This window comes from Hypomesus transpacificus, chromosome 3 (assembly GCF_021917145.1).
Source record: "Hypomesus transpacificus isolate Combined female chromosome 3, fHypTra1, whole genome shotgun sequence".
NCBI lineage: Eukaryota > Metazoa > Chordata > Actinopteri > Osmeriformes > Osmeridae > Hypomesus > Hypomesus transpacificus.
In genome coordinates, this window is record NC_061062.1 from 3040289 (window position 1) to 3062601 (window position 22313).

Here is a 22313-nt window from a genome sequence, read left to right on the forward strand (position 1 = left end):
GACATTTAATTCATTGTGATTCTTCCCAGTCGGACATATAACCAAAACATTTTTTTAACTCAACTTGACTACCCATCAGGTAGTTGTCAGGTGGATGTTTTTACAATAATTTTGGGCAAATAAAAAATGTCTTAATTTTTTCTTGCGGTGATAATAAATGGCAGTTCCTTCATTCAGACAAAAATGCAAAGGTTACATTGCCCATCCTAATTCAATTTGTTGGATAAATGGGTATCTGTGCAGACAAGCAACAAAAACACAACAGGTCGATGATTGACAGACTGATCAACAGTCGCCTAAACGTTTTTCTACAGAACATTCTTTATCCACATCCATTCACCATAGTTACAATGTCTAAATTGCATAATCTATAGGGAGGGAAACATCCTAAAAAGATGTACAGGGTGTTGTACCATTAAGACATTTGTTTTGGTTCAACAAATTGATCTATTACATCTGATACCTAAAAACATATTGCACACAGAACAAATCTGAACATTTAACCTGAAACCTGTCGTCACAAATGCATTCTGCATAGAAAACGATGACTTATTGCAATCGCCACTATTCCTTTCTTCAATAACAAAATATAAATTCCAATGTTTAATAAACAAAATGTTATGTAATGAAATCCTTTCCAGTACAAATCCCAAGCTCTTCCCTGGCTGTTCAATCAGCCACTGGTCAAAAAGCAGTCTCATTCATTCTTGTGTAACAGATATCTGTCTTTTAAAAGCCTTATAAATTAAAACACAATTTCTCACCCAAACCAGTATCCCCAACCCGACGTCATAGGGTAGTAAACCTAACATGTTGACAGGGAATACACACTGATCTAAATGGTACATTGTCAAATGTAATTTGTTCTAGACACTCCACTAGTGTGAAGGCTTAGACCACACTAAGGCACAAGCCAGGGGGCGCTATAAACGCCACGTAACAATGACCCTGATTTGGTATGAGCATTTCAGTAAGTATAACATCAATCAGATCAATTTAAGAACATGGGCATACAAACTACTGTAAATTAAATGCTAGTAAATTAGAACTTTTTCTTCTTAAAAAAAAAAATCTATTTCATTTATATTGACCGGTCAGTGAAATGTCACATGAAGCATGTTTTAGCAAGTGGTGATCGTAGAAATAAGTGAAGGAAAAATTGGTAAACAACTTAAGATAGTAACAATATCATCCTGCTCGTGACTGGACAAAGCATTTGATTGTAACAGGCTTACATTACATACATCTAGTGCAGACAGTGTTTTACCAAAACTAGCATCTCTAGCCAACTTCTGACAATCCTGAGAAAATGAAACAGCATGTGCCTATACATAGATTCTGTTTCATCTTAGCAGTCTGTTCGCTTGCAGTAACATAACCACAAGAGGACACGACTACCAGTTTCAAGGCCTAGAATGCCAAGCCAAGATTTTAAAAACATCCTTAGAGCAGCGTAGGAAAATCATAATCTACAAACCTCCAAATGTAAACATATACCTTCATTAAACAATGAATAGCTTCTCAATATACACAGGTTATGAATTTGGACGTATAGTGAAAATAGATTGTATCTATCAGGTCTCCTGCAGTAGCCATACAGCCCACCTATTTAATTCAAGTGATGAGCAAGTTAAGTATATCCTCACACCTAGACCGAAAGCCTAAACAAGCGACCACACGCACAAACTATGAAGGCAACCTCACATATGGACATCAAGATAAAGCACAGCATAGTTATATACAGTACAAGATCACACACACACAATTACTCCAAAAGTGAACATACAAGAAATGTTGTTCATAACAATGTTCCACAATATACTACACATATAAAAAGTTGGTAGAGAAATACACTAAACTACACTCTAAGACAACAAGTCATAAGTGTGTGGAAACCAGCAAAAATATTCCAGATGAACAATTGGTAGTGTATGGGTTGATAAGGGTATTTTTTGAGGGGGGGTTGGTGAAATGGTGACTACAAGCAGCTATGTACATGGTGGTACTGCAAAGGAAAAATAACATTTCCTTTAACAGCGGACGGAGGATGCTGACCATCTGACCTCGGAGTCACCCCCCTTCCGGCCCTTTCCACTGGTCACTTCGAGTCAGACCTTCAATGCGCCAGGTCAGTGTGGCTGGCACTCAGGTCTCGACTTTTCCTCAGACGATTATTTCGCTCCTGGAGAGAGAAGCAGAGAGCTAATTGAGAGTGAATGTTCGGTGGTGATAATCCTATGCAGGATTTGTGTCAGGTAGACCTACTGTATGAGCCAGGTGAAAAAGGTGGTCTTACTTGTGTTCAACCCCTATACACCATTGAACAGTTTTATACACACCGTTTAGTGGTTTGAGGTTACTGCACAAATTAGTTCAAACAATGGGGTACGACAGGTTAGTCTGTGAGAGACACTGTACTGTTATCACACAATATTAGGGACCAATGTTTGAGATGGATCTAACCCGGCTTGACCACAACCATAACCAAGGGAGCAGGTGAGAAATCAAGGATCGTGAAAGAAGGAACTGGAGAGGAGTCAGAGAGAAAGTGAGATAGGAAGGAGGTAGGTGGAAGCTTACAGAGAGGAAAGGAAAAAGAGGATGGTAGATGCCTGGAAGAGGGGACCCAGAGAGATGGGACAGCAGGATTCCTTACTTGGTAGTGTTCTCCAGCAGGCTGGTCCGCCACGTTTAGAACACCCAGTGAGCTGGCTCGCTTCATGCTGCACCCAGAACAGTGACATGCAAAGGAGATGGCAGTGAGGGGAGGGAGGGTGAGGAGGGGTGCCCAGTGGAGATGGTATGGGGGTTAATGACATCAATGATATTCACACAAGGGTTAGTTTCACAAAATAAGTGAGATTAAACACATAACTATATTGCTGCATGTACCATATGGTTACTCGAGCTACTGTAGGCGGAATCCGTCAAGTTAAATGAGGAGAAATTATGTTTTTTGAAGAGGTTTTTGTTGCTGTGCTTATCCCTAGTCGGTCACATGATCTGATCCTTAGCAGCACTAAGAACACCATAGGACACGTGCGTCCATGCTAATGTACAATGCTATTGTACTGATCAGAGTAGGAGCTTGAGATAGGTGGTCTATTGGTCGCTTCGGGGGTCGTGCTCCACTGGCATCTGATGCAAACTGTTCTACGGAGTGACAGGAAGAAAAAGCACAGCAATAGGAAGACAACTCAGCGAAAAGATGAGAGCATGCAGAAGCCATTCCCATGGAAACGTTTATTTTAAATAGTAGCACAACATGGCAGATAGATGTATAAAACATTAAAAAATAAAAACATGAATGCCCATGCAGACAAATAATTTATGAGATAAAAGTTCCAGATTTTTGTTGCATGGAAATTAAAATAGTTTGTAATAAAACCCAAAATATTATTATAATGTCCAGAAAATAAATCCAGTAAAAAAAAAACACACACAAAGAGAATGGGTTCGATAGACTGAAAAGCAGACAGGCATCTCAAAGCAGACAGTTAGTGGTATAGTTCTCTGGTTATCAGAAGGACCCCTTATCTGTCCCAGCGTCCACCTCAAGTCAGATTGTCAGCGTCGGGAGAAGGAGCTCCCGACAGAGTAACACTAAAAACGTGGCACCGAATTGCGGCCGACTGAAACTAGAATCCCTACGATCCAGCCCTCTCAGAGGGGTGTGAACCCTAGCGTCGATGCGTGGCGTGAGTTCAAGAGAGTGTGCAAGTGGAAGCCGCCTTCCATGTCCCAACAGCTCGTAGTTTCTTAGTTGTGCGAACCAGAGCATCAGAGTTGAACCCCTTTTAACCACCAGCCAAGTATTCTCTTCTCTCGTTACATTCGAGTCAGAACACCGACCGTGGATTTGTCTCCAAGAAGTGCAAAGAGTAGGATCGGGAGGTCATAGGTCACAGGAATAGTTACCCAGGGTTTTTAGGATCACTGTCCTTTGAGCCACCGCCTTTCAGCTTGCGCACCAGTTTTTCGCTGCTGCGGCGGATAGAAGCACGGAGTTTACTGAAGGATCCGCTTCGCTTCAGAGAGCCAGAACCATCCTGATGAGAGAAGCCACAATGTTACACACACTCTCTCTCTCACACACACACACATACAGAGAAATATACACAAACTCACATCCACAATGCAGCCAAATGCATCTGCAAAGTGCAGGATTAAACACACCCACACCAAGATCTGATTCAGCAAAAAACTTTCCAGACATCTGTGTGCATCGTGTTTGCGAGTACATGTTTTTGTTTTTCGCACGTGAGACTGATCCCAGTCTACGATCAGATAGGAGCCTGAACAGACTGCTATCCAGACATACTCCTAGTCAGGGGATTGAAATGCTCAGGTCATACGGTCTCGTCTCCTGTGGTTCACTGTAATCCAACCCATGTCCTCTCCCTGTCTACGTCACCTCACCTCAGGAGACACAACGCTACAATCCTGGAGTAAATCGGACCCCACCTCAACCACCGCTAAGAATTGTACACACACACACACACACACACACACACACATACATACATACACAACATAGCGAAAGAGAGGCAGAACACAAAAAGGCGACAGTCAAGGTGTGGGTGAGCAGAGAGTTACGTTTTATTAGAAGTTAAGAAAGACAGAAGCACAAACAGACAGGACACAGGAGTCGATTAGTAGGAGATTGAAGAGAATCCAGATTTCACACAGGGCAAGGTCTTCCCTGCTTTCCTCCTATCCACGCCCCCCCCCCCCACCCCCCACCACTCATGTTGTAACACGTTAGAGGAGTTCACTGAGCCTGTTAGTCTTAGGTGTGCCCTCCTAGTCATGACCACAACACAGTTCTGTTTGATATCAGAAAAGGACTGTGTGGAGCAGAAGACATACTACTAAAACTCTACAGTAGCTGCTAGGGCCACAATGGTGCTTACAACCATGCCACCAAATGATAGCATCTATAGCATGTTAGAGGTCACTACGAGGAGATGAAGCTATCCGGTGTGAGTTACTGATAGTGGACAAATAGTAAATGCTGGACATGTTACAGAACAGTCCAGACACAGAGATGGACAGACACAGCCTCCAGCTAGAGTGAGGAAGAGAACAGACAGAAGAGTGGTTTAAAGAGCGGAGCAGAAGAGCAGGGAGGCAGGAGGAGGCGGGAGGAGGCAGGCCTGGACACACCCCGTCCTCCCTGTCCCTTCCCTGGTCCCGGTGACAGAGTGGACCGGAGGGGACGGGGGTCTGGTTCTGGCTCGAGTCCCACCAGAGCCCGGAGGAGAAGAAAAGGAGGGACCACAGCTGAAGAAGAGGACACAACCGCAAAGCTGGAAGGGGCAGGGCCAGGGAGGGCGTGGCCAGGTGTCCGTCATGCAGGAGACACGTTTAAAGAACCACAACAAGGCATCTGGCGTTATGCCTGTCAATCAGACAGGGGTATGGAAAGAGAGAGAGAGGACAAGAGAAGATAGAAAGAAAGACAGAGAATGTTTGATGTGGATTAACAAGGGAGGGATGGAAGGGGTGAAATTAAAAGGGTGGTTTAAGAAAGGGATGAGAGGAGGGGGGAAAAGCAAAGGGATAGAGGTGGAGAGAGATGAAAGAGAAACAAACCAAGTCAGTAAGACAGATGCAGTAAGCCAGACATTTGCCCATCAGAGACAGTATTTCTCCAAATAAGGCTCTGGTGCTGTGCTCCAAGTCATCAACAGTAATTTCAGCAATAAATTATAATAGCAGAAAACGTTGGCATAACTCAATTGTCAAATGAAACAAATCTAGAATATTTCTGCATTAATGACTGAAAGCAAAGGGTTATGCCATTTATTCGTCTTTTCAGATAAATTCTCTAATACAACCTAATCAAGGAAGACAGAGGGGACTGGAGCTAAACCAACTAGAAGCCCTCATATTTATGATGTTTTATCCAAAATGGCAGCAAGTCTCGTATTTCTGGCCAGTATGAGGGACTTACAGGCAAATTTGGAAGCTTTGTCAAACTAACGATTAAACAGCCTTGACTAATTCAACAGACACATTCTATTTTATTTATATATTTTTTTACAATAAAAATCCATGACAAATAAAGCAACGTCCTCAGAAACCCAAGCCCAGTTTCCTATCTGGGTCCAGTGTGTTGTAACACAGTCTTGTTGATATCATAGAATCTCGTCAGTCAAGCCATGGGTTATTTTCCACTGCACGGTCCAGAACCAAGAGAAAGCTCCGGAAACAAAACAACAACAGAGGACAAAGGAAGCTATAGAGGATGACACTTTGAGAGAGGGGGAAAACAGGGACAGGAGCAGAAAAAGGGCGAGCGACGAGCCTTGGAGAGATACTGTGTCTGGGAGGGACTGTCACCTCAGTATGTTTACAGTAAGGCACACACTTATGGTTGCAACACACACACACACACACAGAGGAGAGACAGGTTAGTTCACAGCAGCATGCACAGGGAAGGGGGAGAGTCCAGGTAGCAGCCCCAGGAGAGCAGCCAGATGGCTGGGGAGAGTTCATCTTGGCCACCCCCTCCCTCCAGCTGCACCAAGCACTGGACACAGCAGGCAGACAGGACAACTGGACTGTAAACAAAGCTTGTTTTCTACGTCGTCCGTGCTCGTGTGTGTTGAAGGTATCTGTGTTGGAGGACACTTGGCACACACACACACACACACCTCCTGTGTCACCTGTCTCCTGCATCAACACAGACTAAAGCTGACAGGAGACACACGTGTAGCCCAGTAAACACCCCCCCCCCCCCCCACCACCACCCTCCACCACACAAACACATATGAAGGTTTTCACAAGACACAGAAGGAGTACAGCACAGAGCCCAAGTCAGTGAGAGAGATGAAGAGATGGATGTTGAGGAGATATGGGTTGTTTACATCGCAGGGCAGGTCAACAAACAAGTTGGTTCCTGTGTCATTGAGAGGGGCTGTGCTACAGGATGTGTACTAACAGCGTCAGACCGGGGCTAAGCCAAGCCTACCACAGCTACAGCCCAGGGGCAGCGGAGACCCAGCAACACATGCTGATTGGTTGTCTCAGGCTACTACGGCTACTGTTGCTATGGGAGCAGGACTATTCTAAACAGCAAACCACAGCAGAGGGTGTTTTGATGTAATGTGATTGATTTGAGCTGTGATCAACAAGGCTTTACTGCAGGGGCGTGGGACACACATTAGCAGTTGCTATATGGGTTTGTTGAGGATTTTCTGTACAGCAAGTTAAAGGATAGTTGAGAGGATAGATGAGAGGATAGATGAGAGGATAGATGAGAGGATAGATGAGAGGCAGAGTTATCTGCAGAGGGTCATCTAGTACATGTCAGGAGAGGACAGCTATCAGCTGGGAAATCCTGTTTATGGCAGTTAAACCAGCAGTGTTTGTGTGATCCTGCGTTAAGGAGGTGAACAAGCAGTAACCAGCTGGACGCGTTGGAGGTCACCCAGTCAATTAGCACCAGGAAGTGAACCTTTGAAACCAAGTGGGATCACTGAACAGCTCCCACTTCTGCCCTCAGACACTCAGGATATGATGTCAGGGACTTACTGCAAGTTCAACTAACAAACAGACCTGGACTGAGTGAGATCCTCCATGACAGAAACCACTGTTCACTCAAACTCCATTATGAAATAAACAGATCTGCTTTTTGTTTGATTTGTCTCCATCGAACGGTAATCAATTTATAAGTTGGAGATTGATGTACACCACAATCAAGTAACACAAGATTTGTAGTCCCATTATATCGAATATATCGAATCATAAAACAATCCAACCTTGTTAAAGCAGATGGAGTGGCTTCTGTCGAGGAGCCGTTTGTGTGTGTGTGTACCCCTGAGGTCTGGGCTGTGTACTGTACTTACCCCGTTCCACTCCACGCCCATACTCACTTCCTCGCCGCCGTCAGGGCCGCTCTCGTACTTGACCGTGTCGGACACGAGGCTCTCGCGGCTGCGCTGCTTCTCCCGCACCTCCGGCTCGCTCAAGACCTCCGCCACCCGCTGCTTGTGCACCGTGTCCAGGCCCTGACACACACACACGTTTACGGAGTCAGATGGCTGAGCGGTTAGGGAATCGGGGGTCAGATGGCTGAGCGGTTAGGGAATCAGGGGGTCAGATGGCTGAGCGGTTAGGGAATTGGGGGGTCAGATGGCTGAGCGGTTAGGGAATCGGGGGGTCAGATGGCTGAGCGGTTAGGGAATCGGGGGGTCAGATGGCTGAGCGGTTAGGGAATCGGGCTATTAATCTGAAGGTTGCCGGTTCGGCTCCCGGCTGTGCTAAATGCCGTTGTGTCCTTGGGCAAGGCACTTCACCCTACTTGCCTCTGGGGGAATGTCCCTTTACTTACTGTAAGTCGCTCTGGATAAGAGCGTCTGCTAAATGACTGAATGTAAATGTACTCACAGACACACGTATGTGTACACACAAACATATGTGTGGCCTGCCAGCATGTACAATGTCAGTCTATACCCCCTGGATCAGATCTAACTGTACTGTACATTCGAGTACATTCTGAAACACAAACTCCTGTTCAACTGAACCTGATGGATGAATAATTCAAGTTGAAATGGAACCTGCTAGAACGGTGAGCTCTCTCTCCGTGTCTCTCGGCCAGACAGCACTGTTCTACCCGCCCAGCTCTGTCGTCACACACATGCAACTGATAACACCCTAGACAGATAGGCCTGTGTTGCAATGTAGGGCGTGACAGCAGAGATGAAGAGGAGCACAGAGGTGACCAGCAGAACCAGCTGAGCCTGACCAGTAACAGCAGTATCTCCAGCGACCACACCTGCTTTCTGGAACGCACGGCAGCCTCTTCCAAAGTCTCTGCGGCTTCAAATTTCCCCTGCCGCCTGTAGAGGGCGCCCAAGTTCTTCAGGGTGGTGGTGACTGTGGGGCTGGAGGCGGAGAAGAAGAATCATAATGGGGACTACTTTGTGAATCGATGCATTAAGGAATGGTCGAGAGGTCCAGGAAGCTTAATGTCCTGGATGTGAGACCAGTCCGCTACTAACCTGTCTACTTTGCAGGCCTTGTACCAGCCTCCATACTCTGCGAAAGGAGAGCCATCCTTCAGCTTTCCCTGGAGAAAAAGCACAACATCAGCACGACATTCACAAGGAACAACTTTCAATACTGAAGTCTAGACAACTGGACATGAACCCATTCAAATGAGATGAGCTAAGTAAAACGTGTCAAGTGGAAATGACTCGATTTCAGGCCTCGTTAACACAAAGATGTAAAATCGAAGAGGTCTACAGCCCTACAGTTGGTCTTAATTTACTTGCCGGTCTGCCTAAATCGATAAACCTTTTATGGCGTGACTTAAAAACTTCTCCTATGCGTTGCCTCAAGTACAGCCAAGGCATTAGCGGCGGGTTCACTCCCAGTGCCTCATCTAAATCCTGCGAAAGTGGACACTTCCCTTTTTGTTTCCTTTTTTTCTTTTTTTTATCTCACGCCAGCACACTCACCCCCCCCCCCCCCCTCTTCCCCCTCACCTTGCTCAGCTCCTCTCTCTCCTCAGCATGCATCCAGATGGGTTTGTTCTCATCTGCAGAGAGAGATACAGACACGCGATCAGGAGACACACACGCATATGCACACACACACACACACACACGGGGACAAGCAGATATTGAATGACATTCAGGCAGACGGGCAGCTAGGTAGCAGGGGTGCTTTGAGTGCTTGGTCTCGTCTAGAGCAGAGCACTGGAGCATTCAACCGAAAGGTCACTGTTGTTTTCAGGAACATTTCCATTCAGGTGATTGAAGCAGTCTGGGACATTAACCTTTGCATACACACCGTAACATTTCCGTATGTTCATGTGCGTGTGTGTTTGTGAGGGAAAAGACTAAGAGCATAGTGCGTGTGTTTCTTACCATCTACAGAGCCAAACTCCCTCTCATGTGCTCTGGTGAGGATCTCTTTGTACAGAGTTTCAGCTTGCTTGAACTTCCCCTGTTTCAGGTAACAAGACGCCTACAGGGAAAGAGGAGTGGAAAATATGTACAATTACTGTAAAAGTCCATACCGACACAGCTAACTGCTAAAGCTAAAGCCCATCCAGCTAAAGCTAACAGCTAAAGCTAACTGCTAAAGCCCATCCAGCCAAAGCTAACAGCTATAGCTAACTGCTAAAGCTAAAGCCCATCCAGCTAAAGCTAACAGCTAAGGGCCATCCCTCACCAGGTTGTTTTTGGTCTTGGCAACGTTGGGGTCGTCGGGGCCCAGTTTGGTCTGGTAGATCTCCAGCGCTCGCTGGTAATAGTACTCCACCTCCTCGTACTTTCCCTGATTCTGACACAGCAGAGCCAGGTTGTTCAGCTGCTTGGCCACATCAGGGTGGTCCTTACCCAGAACCTGCATGGGGAGGAGAGGGGGGGCGACACAGTGAGACAATACCACAGACAAGGGCGAAACACACAGCAATAACAGCTTGGGGCGACGCATGACAAGTCCTATGCGAGCTGTTAACGTGAGAAGAGTTTATCCCAAGGAGAGAGGCATAAGTTTGGGTTTAGAGAGAGTGGGAGTTGTCGTGTGGGCTGAAAAGGCTTTGAGGCGTGAGACTGGATGGGGTGCAGGCTCATTAGAGACGCACTGTGGAGCCCCACTGAGGGCTCACTCTGTCTTCCTCTGACTGACAAAGACACAGAGAGAGAGACAGAGAGAGAGAGGTAGAGAGGTAAAGAGAGAGAGAGGTGTAGAGGTAGAGAGAGAGACAGAGAGGTAGAGAGAGAGAGGTGTAGAGGTAGAGAGAGAGAGAGAGAGAGAGGTGTAGAGGTAGAGAGAGAGATAGAGAGAGAGAGAAAGAGAGAGAGAGAGAGAGAGAGAGAGAGAGAGCCGGCTGAGAGGGTTAGTGCTCGTTAGTGGAGAAGGCCTCTCCTCCTCAGAGCAGTCTCTGGCTGTGGGAGTTCTGCATGCTGGGAGCCTCCTGATGCAGAGTGACAGTGTAGCACTCGTCGCCTCACCGCGTACATGATCAATAGCCGTTTGGGTTTCAAAGCTGTCGCGGCTGCTCTGTGGATGAGCCTCTCCTGTCCTCCCCTTCCTTCCTCTATGAGTGGATCTGACATGTTTACTGTTAGCATCATTAGCATCAACGGATTCCATCAGGGGACAGAGGGTTGCAGGGTCTGGGACAAATATCGACTGTGAGACCTGATGGGAGATTATTCTGAAGTCAAGGCTTTACAGACACTGGGGCTCTGTGGGAAACCTAATGCTGTGTTCACATCGAACGCGAGATTTGCTTTGAAACTCGCGAAAGTTGATCAATGTTGAGATGTAACCGAAGTTTTATGAGTATTGTAGCTGCGTGGGCATGCTGTGCTATACGACACTACTTCGTATTCGTTTATAGTAGTCATTTCGGACATGGTTGACAAAAAAAAAAAAAACGGTTGGCTCCTAGCGATTCGCACTAATGAACGCGAAGCGAAAATTTGCTTCATTTGCGCAAATGACTGGCTTGGTGTTTGGTGTGAGCAGAGCATTAGTCGTCCTAGTCCTCCTCCTCCTCTCTAATCTTCATCCCTCAGGATAAACCCACGACAGGCACAGCTCACACACCAGGGAAATCTTGGGCTATAAAAAGAAAGAACTGCAGGAAAAAAGAAAAACTCCTGATTCAGCAAGCAACGCTTTCTTCCTCCACCTCTCCCTGAGAGCTCGGTGGCAAATCCTTCAGCTTAACTCAGAGTTCTGTCATATGAACTGAGGATGTGTATTAATAAAACGCCCCGGCTTTGAGCAACAACTCGCTCTCAGCAGAGGGGAGAAGGAGAAGAAGCGTGAGGAAAAAGCAGGGAAGCAACACGGAACGAGAGAGGGATAAATCGAGAGTGTGCTTTCAGTACATCCAAGCTTCTTTCTTATTCAGCATCCCATTACAGAACCGAAAATAATGAAACCCTCTAGGACTAAACTCTCCCCAGTCAGTGGCTGTTTGAAAAATAGTAAACTATGGAGAACACTGTTTCCAAGGGGAAATATCCATTAAAAGTTACAAAGTTAGATAGTTTTCACTCCTAAAAAGTGCAGAAAGGAGAAGTCTGAACAACAAAGCGTGTCCCCCATTTCCTACCCACAATCCCCTGTGATGACCCCTGACCCTTGACCCACCTTCTCTCTGATCTCCAGCGCTCTCTTACACAGAGGCTCCGCCTCCTTGTACTTCCCTCTCTTCCCATACAGCACGGCCAGGTTGTTGAGGGTGGCAGCAACCTGAGACACACACACACAGACACACACACACACACACAGACACACACACACGTGAACATACTATCACATTAATTCAGAGCAGACAAGCTCTGGTCTGAGTTCAATCACCCTTGCCCGAGTGTACAGGACGTGACCACACGATCGTACCACAGCAGCAGAGTGCAATTGATCCGGAATGGTGAAACAATTTACTGTGACAGAGCGAGAGACGGAAACAAGAGGAAACACCAAGTGATTACTGGGCTGCGATTAAGTCCCAATCAGCAGGATGAATCTCCACCCCGTGCACTCAGGGCTTCCCTCAATGGAGGGGATCACATGCGCTTCTGTTCGTTGATTTAGACTGAGGGGGGGGGGGGGGGGGGGGGGGGGGGGGGAGAAGTGTCCTCCGTGTGACAGGCGGGAGCGACATGAGGAAGGGGGGGGGGAGGGGGCTAACCTCTGCTCTGCACTGTGGGGTACGGAGGTCCGCTCACAGTAGACACAAGCCTGTTGGGGTTAGCACAGTTAGCAGACCTGGGGTCTCGTCGCTGTCGTGCCGAGAGGAGGGGGGTTGCTAGGAATGACACTTACGGCTGGGTGGTCCCTGCCCAGGGTCTTCTCCCTGATGGACAGAGCGTCGTTCAGCAGGTTGGCCGCCTCTTTGTACTTGTTCTGGTCCCTGGGAGACAGGGGGAGGGATGGGAGCCATGGGGCCTGTTACTGCCGTATCCACAACACAAACACCTACAGGCGAGACCTCTACAGACCTCCAGCAGGTCTCCTGTGAGCCACGTCTGACAGCACTGGGGCTGGGCCCCAGGGTTCTCAACGGGTCCTGAGACCGTAGCGGGAGGGCCTGACATCGTACCTGTAGACCAGGGCCAGGATGTTGAGCATGGTGGCCACGTCGGGGTGGTCGTGGCCGGAGGTCTTCTCCAGGTCTTCCAGGGCCTGCTTGCAGAGGGGCACGGCCACCTCGTACCTGCCCTGCGAGGCGTACTGGATCACCAGGTTGTGGAGGGTCCTGAGGCGCGCCGGGATCTCGTAGCCCCCCTGCTGGGCGGCGGCGGCGGCGCTGCTGTGAGGCTGCTGGACTGGAGACACGGAGCCAAGCGGAGAACGGGTCACATGACACACACAGGGGACACTGCTGCTGTGGTATTAACACCACAGATACATGTTGGATTGGTTCCGATTGTTTTGCTTCCCCCTCCCCCCTCCTCACATACCATGCTATGAGGCTGTGTGGGTGTTTGAGAGAGAGGGCAGGAAACCACCTGATTGGGTTTCTCATTAAAAGCCCAACGGCCTATATTTACTCTGAAGCAGGGCCAGGGGCTGCTGGGTAGATGAAGGAGTGGTGTTCTACAGTAATAACCCTCCCTACCACACAGGAAGTGCCGGAGAGCGCCATGCAGAGAACGGCTGCCAGGTGCTGAGAGCGCTCGAGCCAGACGACCAGCGAAGACTATTTTAGAAGGCGCTGGCTTGCTTTCGGATCAGACACTGTCATACTCTAATAAGAACATTCCATGATCACACGCTGTCTTCCGCTTAAAATGACGACGGTATAAGACGATGCCCGGTCTTCAAATTGAAAAACGAGTTTAGCAATATAAAAAGAGGACTGAACGGCATGTCAGGTAACACAGCATGAAGAGGTGCCAAGTCTAATCCCCTCCAAGGCCCTCCTCTGACCTCCCCACCTCAGCCCAGCTCTGCGCTCAGAGACGGGCTTACACTGAGCGCGCTCAGTCAGTCTCAGGAGAGGAAAACAGCGGCGCCGTTTGATGATGCGGGCCTCCCCCGCTCTGCTTCCTGCTAGTACCCACGCATCCCTCTGATCCCTTCCTCCTCTCCTTCACTCTCCCTCTCCACCCTTTCTCAAAAGGCCCACTGATTAGACCTAAATCAAGACAGAAATGCTGATTTAAATTAAAGTGATACAGAACAATACAACCAAGTCTACTCCCCCGCACATTTGCTTTCCCTTTATCTGTAACTGTATCTCGTTAAGTCGCTGAGGAAGCTATATTCTAATGACGCAAGATGAACTGAGGCTTTTTAAAATTTGATTACCTACAGTGCTTTCTTTATCAGATCAGGATTCTGTATTAACTACTAACTAACCGAGAATGGGGTCATGCCGGGAAATATCAAACTGAGGCTTCAACCGCTCGCTATCGCTCGGTCGATATGGGAAAAGCCGAACAGTCGAGGTTTGTAAGTTCTTTATTATATGGCATTTTTAGCTCTATTCATTTGAAACATGTCGTTTTGTTCAGCTCTCAAGTCTTCTCACGGTGTGTTTCAGGTGTTGCCTATAGCAACCAATCTGAAATCTGAACAACCAAACCTAACAATCTGCCTAGCGCTTGACGTTTGTCTGTCTGTGTTCACACTTTTTTGCGCTTTTAGAAAGTTAATAATTTCCTCGTCGCTGTCGATGTCTTCATTGTCAACTGGATAGTAAAACTCCTCGATATCGCACATTTTGAAGATGACGTCAGAGGGCAAGTATCCGTACCAGGCCAATAAGTATCCGTACCAGACCGCAGACTGGCGAGGAGGTCAACACACGGCTGGGATGACTACCCATTAGCCAATCAGAACGCTTGTCCTTTCGTTGCCATATAATAATGTATGTATATATACGACCCCTGGCATGAATCATCTTTCATTTAGCTCCAACACCTTTATGTTCAGTCTCTCCAGCAAGCCCCTCCTGCTCTCGCCCCGGTGGGAGGAACGTGTTCGGACTAACTGGGTCTATTTCCATTTGGCACGGTTCCAGGACTACTCTGGCTGATATCGCTTAAGCTTACTGTATTTAAAGCTAGCTTAGCTGCTGTGCTGGGGAATGGAGGTTAAGGGAATCTGGTCAGGAAAAAGATGGAATATAGCCAAGATGTGCAAAAGGATGGGAGGGTTAGAGATTGTACTAGGAGGGGACACGGTATCAAGTGTGTGTGTGTGTTGAGGAAAAAGGGTTGAGTAAGCAGGCACAGCAAGTCCAGGGATAAGACACTCACTGCCTGGGGGCTGGTCGTCATGGTCGTCAGGAAACAGATCATCCAGAGTCTCTTTACTGGAGTCTGAGTCCCGGTCCTCCTAGGAGGCAGGAAGAGAGACACAAAGAGGAGGGTTAATCACTGGACCCTCAGCAGGTGGAGTAGGGAGGGGGGCGGAGCCAGGACCCTCAACAGGTGGAGTAGGGAGGGGGGCGGAGCCAGGACCCTCAACAGGCTGGGGGGTGAGGGGGCGGAGCCAGGACCCTCAACAGGTGGAGTAGGGAGGGGGGCGGAGCCAGGACCCTCATCAGGCCGGGGGGTGAGGGGGCGGAGCCAGGACTCACCGAGGGGGACAGGTCTTCGTCGTACTTCTTGAGCTGGTTCATGAACTCCAGGTGCTTCTTCTCCTCCTCCAGCTGGGCCACGCTCTGCTCACTCTTCTGCAGTTTCTGCTGGGTGCCCGCCAGCTCGTCCCTCAGCCACTGGTTCTCCTGGCACAGACGCCTCACCTGGGCCCGCAGCTTCTGCTTCTCAGACTCCACTGAGCTCAGGTGGCCCGACAGCGCCATCATCACCTGGGGAGGCCGGGGGGGGGGGGGGGGGGCTGTTTATACTGTGTGAGGACTGGTTTTGTTTTTAGTGCTGCAACATCTACATTTGTAGTTGTGTGTGTTTGTGTGTAGGTTTATACGTGTTTAGGTGTGTGTATGCGTGTGTGTAAGTGTGTACATGTGTAGGCGTGTTTGTAGTTGTGTGTGTGTAGGCGTGTTTGTAGTTGTGTGTGTAGGTGTGTGTGTAGGTGTGTGTAGGTGTGGGCTAACCTGCGCCTCGCTCAGGCCCAGCTCCAGCATCTCCAGGGACTTGCGGATCATGTGGGACTTCTCCTCCATCAGGACTCCCTCCTCGTCCTGCTTCAAACAGCGCAGGGTTCCCAGCAGGCCCTCCAGGATGGAGTGGTGCTCCTGCTTCAGGGCATCCAGGCCCTGGATCACCTGCTTGGTCCGCGAGATGATCTCATCCTGGGACAGCTTCTCGCCAGGGTCCTCCTCGTCTTTCACACACACCAGGGTGGACATGTTCCCACGCATCCTGGAGAGGGTCCGGAGACAAACAGCAGACAGGACAGGGAGTCAGATGGCTGAGCGGTTGGGGAATCGGGCTATTAATCAGAAGGTTGCCGGTTCGATTCCCGGACGTGTCAAATGACGTTTTGTCCTTGGGCAAGGCACTTCACCCTACTTGCCTCGGGGGGAGTGTCCCTGTACTTACTGTAAGTCACTTTGGATAAGAGCGTCTGCTAAATGACTGAATGTAAATGTCACAGCCTGTCTAGGATCCTCTATAATGATCACGTGAGGGCCAGATGCCCGGGCCGTCATGTGGTTACTTCAGTTTCAGGCTATGTCCTTCCTGTGAATGCAGCAGGCCCTAGGCCACTGCTAAGCTCCTCACCAGCAGGGCCATTTCCTGTCTCACTCCCTTTCTGCAATACTCTTCACCTCCTCCGCTCTCCCCATATCCTGTCTTTTCCCTTCCTGTCTCTTCTGATATTCATTTCATTCCAGGTGAGGTCACATAAGAGGATTACATGAGCCAGAGGCTTCCTGGGAACATGCTGCAGCAGGCTGGTCAAACCCTGTGCCTGCGCACTCAGCCAGTCAGAGGAAATAAGCAACACTCTCACTGCTGTGTGAAGGACCAGACTAGAAAGACCACAGTGCATCTCTTCATTCAGAGCACAGAAATTGAATCCTGATAGATTCTAGCCATTCCCGACCTATTACACTTTGTGGCCCACTTGCGTAGCTCAAATGTTATTGCATCCTCCCAACACATCCGTTCACTTAAGTTGTGCTTATCAAACATGTTTAACAACACCACAGGAGCCAAACAGTTTGCTTTCACGGCTAAATTTAAAACATTTCCAAAAAACTATTAAGGTTGAAACTACCCCCAAATACATACACCACGTGACTCAGCAACCATCCTTTAGGCCTAATCTGGCATGTGATAGTACAGGGGCATTTGGGGCAAACCAGTAACAGGCTTCAACTGTGCTGGTACAAGAACAAATAGACAGACAAGGCTGTAGGGTACATACACTCCCCCGACACTCACAACAACATGAAACGCACCAAGCTGATTATGGAAAAACAGAAACATCTTTATTTTTCTTTACTTCCAGTTTAACTCGTTTCACTTCTTTCTTCAGATGAAACCTGAAATAGTCCTCCATAGGGAATGAAAGTGAGGTATTTTGAGATTACCGTTTGAAATTTAAATATGGGGTTTACTGCAATGCTTTAGGGAGGTGGTTCCCTCAAAGGAAAGGCACAATTTATAGTAAAGATTCAGATTATTGTTGTTATGAAATAAGAAATTGGAACGGCTGTAGATGAAGTAACAGAGGTTAGGCAAATCTTATTGCAAAATAGGAAATGAACTGGGGATTTGCATGACAACAAGGAAAGAAATATCCTACTACTTTAAAAAGGTTTGACAACATTTGCCTGAGCAACATTACAAGACTAACCTGAATACACTCCCAGCCCACAACCTGACAAACCCAACAAGTCAACAAGTCCCCCATCAAACAATGATGAATACAACCTAAGTGTAATTACCTAACACAGACAACAAAAAAAACTACAAGTGGAAACAAGCACTAGTTATTTGAGCTGATTGACTTTCTTTCCTGTGGATGTAGCTAGTGGGGCTATTCTCACAGGGCTGGTCAGTAATGTGGACATTAATGAACTCTGACTCAATAGAGAGAGTCTGAAGTGACTACCCTTGGTCGTGACTCCAAGATAGCCCAGCATGCTCCAGGCCCCTGACTGAAATAAACTAGACATCAACTAGGTCCAAGAACAGAGTCTTCATGGTCTTTGCACCTTAACAAGATCTATGATTGGTACTGAAGACACAGAAGTCTAATACTATTCTCTTTAAAAGCATTGTGTAGTAGACTAGCACGGCTAGCTGAAAACACACACCAGCTCTGGATACAGAGACAGACAAAAAGAGACACAAGCTAATAAGTCTTGTCAACTGCACTGGCCGGCTCTTCAAAAGTGACATTAAAGTCAGGCATTATTAACTTTAAAATCAACCCCACTGTGTTCTCCAATACTCACAGTTTTAGCTCACCTTCGTTAAAAACATACAAGATGCCTTTTCTCTGATAGTTTTAAGCTACCAAGCATTGCGAAACCCACTTGACAACATGATCAACAAGCATCAGAATATCAGAACTAAGCAGAATAATGGGAGAGGTCATCTGAAATTTGACATTACTACACATGATACATCTGTTTGGTATTAAAAGGCTACATCGATACAATCATGTGAGTTCATTTACAATAACAGACTAATACATTCATTCATACACCTTGCGGCAGAATCTGCGTATCAAGTTACCAGCTGTGAGCTCAGTACACTGGGCCTCTAGTGTCCCTGGCCGCTAGACAGAGCCTGAATCTTCCAGTTCGACACTAGCAGCTTTCATGCTGTCACAGACCTCATCCTGTCCTGAATATCAATTAATGCCAATCGTTTGAAAAAAAGACAAAAAGCCAATGAAATTATAAACATATTTCTTGATGACCTGAACTATGCAATGCCATCAGAGGTACTGAGGCTGGCTAGCTATTTATCTATGTTGATTAGCTTACGAATCAATTTCCTCACCATCCCAATTCCAGTAAGGATCTGGCTCAGCTTGACCACACAGAAATAGTAGCTGAACGCATCATTCGAAGACGTAAGGCAAGATATAGCGTTATAGCCTACAAGTTAAAGTACGCAGTTCCCTACTGCACTTTTAGAAGTAAACTTTGACAGGTGGGGAGTCACAAATGATCATTTTAATTACCAGTAAGTACGCTAGGATTGTGTACACCAAACCACAACGTAGTTAGCTAATGTTACACATACGGTATCTTAATGTAGTCTAGACACACGACACAGCAAGTAGCATTGCCTTACCGTTCAATAGGACATCCGTTGCCAACAACAGACTGCTACCAGCAAGCTAATACTGACGTAATTCCAGTTTCCAGTCCTTACACTAAAATGGAATTCAAGCAATGTTTGGTAAATTAAAATTTAGTTTTAAGTATGAACTTGGATCCCAAAACAAATATTCATAGCGAGAAACGTTCCTACTTCCTATCTTCCGCTCCAGTCCGGGGAATACTGACTGTAGCCCAGATAGGCTAGCTGTCAAGGAAGCTTTGATTGCTTGTTATCGCTGACTGCATCAACAACGGATACTGCATACCTTGCTATCAGATTACAAACTGAAAGTGATAAACGAAATCGTTATCGTATTCTACGTTGTTACATGATCAGACACAATTTAAGGATATGTTTTATAGACTCACTACCTACAAAGATGACACTTCAGACACTTCGTCGGTCCATCTGCAGTTTACCGACTGATGAGCGAAAATGGCGTTACCTCGCGCCCCGACCACTCTCTTCCTAGAATGATGTCATCCAACTCAGATTAAAGGAGAAGTAACAATAATATTGGGGTGGTTTGACATCCAATGTATGTTGCTCAGTTACAGCAAAGCCATTTAAATTCACAATAAACATTCAACATGTAATCCCTAAACATACATGTGGAAAATAATGTTCTACACAGACCGTTTACCATGCAATGTTAGTAATCAGCACCTTTATAAACATGTAATGAATTAGTACAAAGCGAAATAAATCGTTGGAGCCCCAAAAAAATCATTGTTTAGCTATTGTGTCAGTTACGTTCTCCAGTGCAGGTGTTCCTTATCCGTCTTCGTCTTCTGTCCGGTCTGTGATGACCCGTGGCAGATGGAGAGAAACGTGTCGCCACAGCCTCGAGCTCCCAGGTAGATGGAGCGTCTTAGGAGTTGTGCTGACAGACCATCACGTTGTACAACAGCACCTGAGACCACGCCTTAATGTTGTTGCTGTTTTGTTTATTTTGTAAATTACTTTTTTCGGCACAATCAAAGTGGACATATCAACATGCCATAAAAGAGACATAGTGGGAGTCGGAGAGAGTTTTTATTGAGCATCATATGGCATCCTTTTCCTTTGTCTTGATGCCCCTTCTCTCTGTTATCTTTTTCCAGATGTTGTTGAGGGCCACTCTGCCCATGAGCATGGTGATGGTAAAGTTGCGTCGGTACCACTCTCTGCCAATCAGGTAAGAGAAGGGGGGGGGGGGGGCACAAATGCATCAAATGATAGCAGAAATCATTGATCAACAATATATTTTTTATCCACGCATCCTGTGGTCACATCCTGGGAGAGCTGTGTTTAAGCCCAGGATCAGTTGATGAGAGAACCTGCTTTTACTTGCACATGTCTATACAATTTACTTACTAACAAACTTACTTATTGTAAATTGAATGTCTTATTCGATTTGTGTCCAGAAAGCTTTTGTAAAACACAGCCATTTCTTCACTGTTAAGAGCCCTCTTTCGCCCTAGAAAATATTAACAGAACAAATCAAAGTTATTTTAGACTGATCTTTTCCTGTCCTCCTTCATAACCACCAGGAATATGTCGTTTTCCTCTTACCTTTCTCGTCTCTGTCAGACAAGCCCTGTGCTTGTAGCCTTGAAACAATGAAGGCATCCTTCTCCTAAAAAAAAGTTGTGTCAATTATTAGATTCCTAGTATTGACTAAGACTGATAGATTTATTTCTGTTTCTTCTATGTCTATCTGAATTACCAATGCAATGCTGCCACCTGGCGAGAAATATATTGATCTACATAGGAAGCAAATTACAGTAAACTGATCAACTGCCATTCTCGAAGAACAAACCTTGCTGAAAGTGACATTCTGTTTCACCCAGAACTCATGGTTCCAATCATCTGTGTCTTGCCTCAGTTTTCTTAATAGCTTCTCCAGCTCTGTCTCATTCTCAGGTATGTGATACAGGATTGGCCGCAGGTTTGACAACCTGTCTGGTGGACCCATCCAGTCATGCTTAGAATCAGCTGATGGGGTGAACTCAGATGTCTGAGAAAAACAAAAGAAGGTGGGTTTATTCCACTTGTGAATTGAGTCACCTGTTCTGAGAAGTATGCTAATTACCATTAGCCTATAATTACTCCTGATGGTGATAACAAGTCTGAGAGCAGAAACTATAGCAGATGCATCAAATTAAGGCAAGGTACAGGTATAGCCACAATGACAACAAGTTCTTGTTATTTCAATAGCCATGGCTGGCTCTAAAGATTGTGCCAAGTGAGTTTGGGGTTGTGCTAGCTAGGTCACAAGTAAGGCCAAATGTTGACGGCGATGTTATATATCTAAGCGGCTGTCACAGACAAACTTGATTAAAAAGTTCGCGTGAACTGAAATTTACGGACTTTGTCACCTACCTTTGCAAATGTCCCGTTGTGGCTCCTTTGGTTGGAATGGCATTGGCGACTGGTAAATATTGAACAAGGCGGGCGTGCACGATAAGACAGATAGAGTGACCTCCATGATAAACATACGGACCTTTTCGAAGTCATCTGCAACAGATATTTTATAACCCCAGGATATACGGACAGCTAGATAGACCTTCGCATTGGGAGTTATTTTGGAACATCTTGGAACAGGTACAGTTAGCAATCTTTACACGGTTCCACACATCACGCACATCGGTATGACATTTATCACGCACATCGGCATGACATTTATTTAGTATACCCGGGCAGTTACGCGGAGTAGCTTGCCGCTGAACGGGTTCAGTCCCCAGCGTTCTTGTCTGGTGCGCAGCGCACCGTGTGCTCCCCTCAACGGTTGAGCCAAGTCACCTGAATGGTTTCCATCCGGGTGAACCTAAACGAAGGTACCTTTTTTTTTCTACACTAAAATTGTTGGACGACCAACATCTTACACGATTTGAAGAGTACCGCTGTCTAAATAAATTGCATAGCTATACCAAGACACGTATGCATATAATAATATTGAATGTCATATTTGCAGTATAACTACTACAATATCAAACAGATGTTATATAAGAAAAAAGTTGTTTATTCAACTCCCTCGGCCATTTAAAGGGCATACGCAGCATTATGATGGCCGGCGCGATGATTCCTCTAAAAATA

The 22313-nt window shown here is 46.6% G+C and overlaps 2 protein-coding genes across 10 annotated transcripts; both read right to left on the reverse strand.

The window, feature by feature from the left end:
• Window positions 1-2002: 2002 nt before the first annotated feature.
• On the reverse strand, window positions 2003-19714 carry klc1a (kinesin light chain 1a). Of its 9 annotated transcripts, XM_047048508.1 has the most exons (18): window positions 19607-19706; window positions 19386-19519; window positions 19206-19287; window positions 16040-16307; window positions 15563-15793; window positions 15240-15318; window positions 13076-13301; window positions 12799-12886; window positions 12124-12225; window positions 10186-10359; window positions 9879-9978; window positions 9495-9547; window positions 9009-9076; window positions 8783-8891; window positions 7854-8015; window positions 3919-4049; window positions 2657-2723; window positions 2003-2182 (listed from the first exon to the last, which is right to left on the reverse strand). In XM_047048508.1, the coding sequence occupies exons 4-18, from the start codon at window positions 16304-16306 to the stop codon at window positions 2117-2119; spliced, it is 1923 nt and encodes a 640-aa protein (XP_046904464.1). In that variant the 5' UTR covers window position 16307; window positions 19206-19287; window positions 19386-19519; window positions 19607-19706; the 3' UTR covers window positions 2003-2116. The 9 variants fall into 9 exon arrangements, with proteins under 9 accessions (XP_046904464.1, XP_046904498.1, XP_046904447.1 ...); XM_047048542.1 differs by having other exon boundaries at window positions 7881-8015; window positions 19206-19519; XM_047048491.1 differs by having other exon boundaries at window positions 19206-19519.
• Window positions 19715-20165: 451 nt separating this feature from the next.
• LOC124487637 (cytochrome c oxidase assembly factor 8) lies at window positions 20166-22225 on the reverse strand. Its single transcript, XM_047050071.1, has 5 exons — window positions 21600-22225; window positions 21037-21234; window positions 20790-20853; window positions 20604-20694; window positions 20166-20401 (listed from the first exon to the last, which is right to left on the reverse strand). The coding sequence occupies exons 1-5, from the start codon at window positions 21732-21734 to the stop codon at window positions 20281-20283; spliced, it is 609 nt and encodes a 202-aa protein (XP_046906027.1). The 5' UTR covers window positions 21735-22225; the 3' UTR covers window positions 20166-20280.
• Between the last annotated feature and the right edge of the window lie 88 nt (window positions 22226-22313).